The sequence below is a fragment of the Geotrypetes seraphini genome, chromosome 2, assembly GCF_902459505.1.
Source record: "Geotrypetes seraphini chromosome 2, aGeoSer1.1, whole genome shotgun sequence".
Classification (NCBI taxonomy): domain Eukaryota; kingdom Metazoa; phylum Chordata; class Amphibia; order Gymnophiona; family Dermophiidae; genus Geotrypetes; species Geotrypetes seraphini.
Window position 1 is genome coordinate 393,325,975 of NC_047085.1, and position 6,000 is coordinate 393,331,974.

At 40.0% G+C, this 6,000-nt stretch overlaps 1 protein-coding gene across 4 annotated transcripts in view; it reads left to right on the forward strand.

Annotated features, from left to right (window-relative positions):
* GSDME (gasdermin E) overlaps positions 1–1,303 on the forward strand; it is an 83,659-nt gene extending 82,356 nt beyond the window's left edge. For 3 of the 4 annotated variants that reach the window (XM_033930826.1, XM_033930825.1, XM_033930824.1), the window contains exon 10: positions 406–1,303. In XM_033930826.1, coding sequence (XP_033786717.1) covers positions 406–627 — 222 coding nt within the window. In that variant the 3' untranslated portion in view covers positions 628–1,303. The remainder of the gene's footprint in view (positions 1–405) is intronic. The other variant, XM_033930827.1, reaches the window with a different exon arrangement.
* Positions 1,304–6,000: the final 4,697 nt, after the last annotated feature.

The window sequence follows — 6,000 nt, forward strand, 5'->3', positions numbered from 1 at the left end:
CCCTTCCCCCCCGGCTGCCTACTCTTGTCCGGCAGGGAGGAAATCTGCGCATGTGCAGATGCCATGCGATGACGCCACACAACAAGCGACATCATTGCATGGCATCTGTGCATTCGTGGACTTCCTCCCTGCCCATGATTTGAGGAGGCTTTTCAAAACCCGGACAAAATCCCAGGTTTTGAAAAGCCATCTGGACCCCCAGACATGTCCTCAAAAAGAAGACATGTCTGGGGAAATCCGGACGTCTGGTAACCCTAGGTTAAGGGATTCATAGACAGTACACCTCTTTCTTTAATTTACAGCTGCTCTTACATAATCATGAGAACCGACAGCAGATAGAAGAGCAAAAAAAAAAAAAAATTACATGAAAAGTGCTTGATTTCTCTATTATTATTTCTTATGCAGCTCAATACAGTATTAGAAGAAAACACTACTTTGGAGGATTCAACACTATCCATTTTCAAGGGCAAAGAAGAGTTTCAGATGCTGCAGAAGCTCTTTGCTTTATCCAACATTAGGCTTGAAAGGACAGAGAACTGTTTTAAAGCTGTAACCATGAGAGAGCCTGGCTTTCTCCCACTTCTCCTTTCAATAGCAGTATTTGGATTTCAGGCTTTAACTGGATAAAATGGTGTGATAGCCATGTTAGTCTACTTTTAAGGTAACAAATTTTAAAAAAAACAACAACAACCAATGATAACTTTTTTATTGTACTAACTTAATACATTTTTTATTAGCTTTCGAAAGCAATACCTTTGGGTCAAACATTTTGCTTTTATGCTTCAGCTGAGAAAGTATAAACATACCTACATGCTTCTGTAACTGCATTTATCAGAATAGGCACAAAATTAATCATTTTTTAGCATAATGTATACAGTAGTGGAATTATTGGATCATGGATTTGATATATCACCTTTCTGTAGTTCAATCAAAGAGGTGATGGAAAGAGAGACTGAGTTTGAATTCAAGAGGGCCTGTGATAGGCATGTGGGATCTCCAAGAGAGAGAAAGAGATAATGGTTACTGTGGATGGGCAGACTAGATGGGCCATTTGGCCTTTGTCTGCCGTCATGTTTCCATTTATTACATGCAGGCACTTTCTAGAGGAGTCTGGGGGACTATTGGGTAGGTAAAAAGAATAGGGAGGGTTCCTTTGAGGAGAGCTGATATTTTTATTCAAAACTGACCATATTCCATTAGGAGTAGTTATTGTTAATCATAATAATTGATCTTGGTGCACTGTTTGCTTCTGTTATTGTTCTTAGATTTTGGTAATGCTCAATAAATATTATTTTTACATACAGGGTTTTTTTTGTTTTATTTAATTTATAACCTGCTTTTCCCAAAGTGGCTCACAAGTATAAACATAAATAATAAAAAAATTCATAAAATACATATAAAAACAGTCACACAAATAAGCAACTCAGCGCTTACACCTAAACAGCTGTCTTAATGCCCATATTTCATATTGCAAAATAAATGTCTCTTCAATAACTTCTTAAACCCATTGAGATTACATTCCTTTGTGATATACAAAGGTAGGGAGAACATAGTCTTACGTGGAGAACATATTCATACATGAGGAATTCAATCCCAGGTCCCTTACAGATAGCACAGACAATCGCCATGATGGACAGAGCACCATTTTGACAGAGGGACATAAGCATGAATAGTACCCACCAAACTTGCAGGAGCCAAACCATTCAAACACAAATGCACCATCACTAGCAACCTGAAATGTATATGATATATAGCTTCACATAGTATTCAGTGACATGCCCAGTCCTTTTCAAACGTAGCCTAACCCTAGTGGATTCACAAGCTAAGTTTTTATACCTAGGGAGAGGAATAAGTCACTTTCCCAGTCACAAGAAGCTGAAGTGAGAATTAAACCCAGTTCACCAGGTTCTCAGCCCACAACGCTAACCAGCAGAAGAGTAGCCTAATTGGGGGAGGATAAGGCCTTAGCAGAGAGACTGAATGAATTCTTTGCTTTGGCTTTTACAGAAGAAGATATAAGAGATCTACCTAAACCAGAAATGGTTTTCAAGGGTAATGATGCGGAGGAACTGAAAGAAATCTCAATGAACCAGGAAGACCTACTACATAAGCAAAATTGACAAGTTAAAGAGTGATAAATCACCTGGACCGTATGGTATACATCACCGGGTACTGAAAGAACTCAAACATGAAATTGCTGATCTGCTGTTACTGATCTGTAACCTGTCGCTAAAATCGTCTGTAGTACTTGAAGATTGGAGGGTGGCCAATGTCGCACCAATTTTTAAAAAGGGTTCCAGGGAAGATCTGGGAATTTACAGACCAGTAAGCCTAACTTCAGTGTTGCTAATGAACAGGGACAATGTAGCAATAGGGAGTCAGAAAAATAGCTGAGCTGTAATTAAGGAGACTGACTCAAGTCAATTAAACCTCCAAATAGGAAGGGCTCGTATACACTGTAACATAGCTCAGAGGCATGTAACTCTGAAGAGGGGGAGGTAACCCCCTCTTGGAATAAGAGTTGTATATCCAATCATAGCATAGTATTTGGTAAGAACGAGTCCAACTTTTGAAGGTGTGAATTGATTGAAAACTGTATTCAACACTTAGGTAGAATGACTCACAAAATTTTCAAAAGTGCAAAATAAAAAATGATTGCATTCAGGATATGCTAAAGATTGTACTTAGCTTGTATGCAACAAAATTTTCAACTTCACAGGGTCCCGACGCGGCCCCGTTTCGGCGTCTGCTTCAGGAGACCCCGCCAGCCGAAGGTAGATAAGTTATGTCAAAACTCACACTAAATATAAGTGCTTTAACTGTGATCTGAAATGCAACAAAAAAGAAAAGTAACAAACACTAGATACAGGCACTGAAGCTCAAAAGGCTACTGTAACTTGTGCAAGGTATTAAAATGTTAGCAGCTAGCAAGCGGGAAGGAGACACAATGTAGCTACATACCGGTCAACAAACTGAAAAGTTCCATGCAACGGAGAACGCCGACTCCCGCTCTGACTTTTAAAAGAGGGGGGAGGGGAACACCCGAGCGTGAACGTGATGACGTCATTCATTCATATTGCAGAAAAAACTGAAAGCTGATACTGCAGATGGGAAAAAAGACCAAAAAGAATCAAAGAAATGCTGCCCATTCAATTTCATTGTTAAGGCCACTAGGATGGAGGGAATGCAAATTAAAAATCCATTTTTGTTCTCTCCTCCACAACATACGTGCAATATCACCACCTCTGGGGCTGGATATGCAATCCAGCACTGTAAATGTGAGATCCTCCAAGGTGTGATTGGCTTGTTGCCAATGCTGGACCAGGGGAGCTTCCTGCACCCCTGTCCGAATGCGACTCATATGTTCCCCAATGCGCAGTTTCAAATGGCGGGTGGTGCACCCTACATAGACAAGGTGGCATGGGCATGAGATAGCGTATACTACATGGTGAGAATTACAATTCGTATTATGCTGCGTGTACTTCAAATGAGGAGTGAGTGACATCTGTTGGATAGTGACACTGTATCGGCATATCTTGCAGCGGCCACATGGAGAGTGTTGCCCCTGTAGGGTTTGTTGAGGAAGGTGACTTACAAACTGAGAACGAGTGAGTTTTTGTTTAAGATTCAAAGGTTTAGAAAAAGCAAACCTAGGGACATCAGAAAAAACTTCATGATATTGCATAATAGACCAATGTTGTTTAATAATTTTCTTAATTTGAAAGGCATGAGTGGAATATGGTATAACACACACCAGGGAGTGAGATTCAGGTTTAGCTTGTGATTGTAACAACAAAGTCCGATTGGCATATAGGCCTCTCTTATAGGCCTTCTTAAGGACTGATGGTGGATATCCTTTTGACAAAAATCTGTGCCTCACTTCCTCTGCCCTGTGCACATATTCTTCTACCGTAGAACATAATCTCCTAAGACGCAGGAATTGTCCTGTAGGTATGTTATTCCTCAGGTGTTTGGGATGAAAGCTATCATATTGAAGTAAGTTATTTCTGTCTGTAGGCTTCCGATATATGGACGTCTGAAAACAGCCTTGATGTAAAATGATATTAATGTCCAAAAAAGATACCTGGTGACAATCCTTAGTCATGGTAAACTGAAGATTGGAATCACAGCCGTTGAGCCAATCAAAAAATGCCATCAAATCAGACACCGTACCAGTCCATACTGCAAAAACATCATCAATATATCTTTTCCAAAATAAAAAGAATTGCCAGTACTCAGATGGATATAAAAACTTATGTTCAAATTGAGACACATACAGGCACGCTATGGATGGGGCCATCTTCGAATGAAATTGAATGGGCAGCATTTCTTTGATTCTTTTTGGTCTTTTTTCCCATCTGCAGTATCAGCTTTCAGTTTTTTCTGCAATATGAATGAATGACGTCATCACGTTCACGCTCGGGTGTTCCCCTCCCCCCTCTTTTAAAAGTCAGAGCGGGAGTCGGCGTTCTCCGTTGCATGGAACTTTTCAGTTTGTTGACCGGTATGTAGCTACATTGTGTCTCCTTCCCGCTTGCTAGCTGCTAACATTTTAATACCTTGCACAAGTTACAGTAGCCTTTTGAGCTTCAGTGCCTGTATCTAGTGTTTGTTACTTTTCTTTTTTGTTGCATTTCAGATCACAGTTAAAGCACTTATATTTAGTGTGAGTTTTGACATAACTTATCTACCTTCGGCTGGCGGGGTCTCCTGAAGCAGACGCCGAAACGGGGCTGCGTCGGGACCCTGTGAAGTTGAAAATTTTGTTGCATACAAGCTAAGTACAATCTTTAGCATATCCTGAATGCAATCATTTTTTATTTTGCACTTTTGAAAATTTTGTGAGTCATTCTACCTAAGTGTTGAATACAGTTTTCAATCAATTCACACCTTCAAAAGTTGGACTCGTTCTTACCAAATACTATGCTATGATTGGATATACAACTCTTATTCCAAGAGGGGGTTACCTCCCCCTCTTCAGAGTTACATGCCTCTGAGCTATGTTACAGTGTATACGAGCCCTTCCTATTTGGAGGTTTAATTGACTTGAGTCAGTCTCCTTAATTATAACTTCAGTGTTGGGCAAAATAGTTGAAACAATTATAAAAAATAAAATTATGGAACATATAGACAAACATGATTTAATGGGACAGAATCACGATGGGTTCAGCCACGGGAGGTCTTGCCTCACTAATTTGATGTAATGTATCTAGATTTTCAGAAAGCTTTTGACAAAGTTCCTCATGAGAGGCTCTTGAGAAAATTAAAGAATCATGGGATAGGAGGCAATGTTCAGTTGTGGATTAGGAATTGGTTATCGAAAAAAAAAGAGGGTAGGGTTAAATGGCCATTTTTCTCAATGAAGGAGGGTAAATATTGGAGTGCCACAGGAATTTGTACTGAGACTGGTGATGTTTAATTTATTTATAAATGATCTGGAAATTGGAATGATGAATGAGGTGATTAAATTTTCAGATGACACTAAACTGTACAAAGTTGTTAAAAATTCATGCAGACTGTGATAAATTGCAGGCGGACCTTAGGAAATGGGAAGACTGAGCATCCAAATGGCAGATGAAATTTAATGTGGACAAATGCAAAGTGATGCACATTAGGAAGAAGAATAGCCCAAATCATATTTACCAGATGCTAGGGTCCACTTTGGGGATCAGTGCCCAAGAAAAAGAACTGGATGTTATTGTAGACAATATACTGAAACCTTCCACCTAATGTGCAGTATCAGGCAAAAAAGCAACCAGATGCTAGGACTTATTAGAAAAGGGATGGTAAAAAGACTAAGGGCTAGATTCACTAAGGGCATGGATTGGATCAGATCCATGAAGGTACCGATCTGATCCGTGTCCAGGGGGCTGATTCACAAATCACCCTCATGCAAATAAGGGTGATTGGAATCATGCCCCAACCAACCGCCAGGATCGCTCTGTAGCGATCCTGACGCATGCGCAGACCATCTGTAGATGGTCTGCGCATGCGTCTATG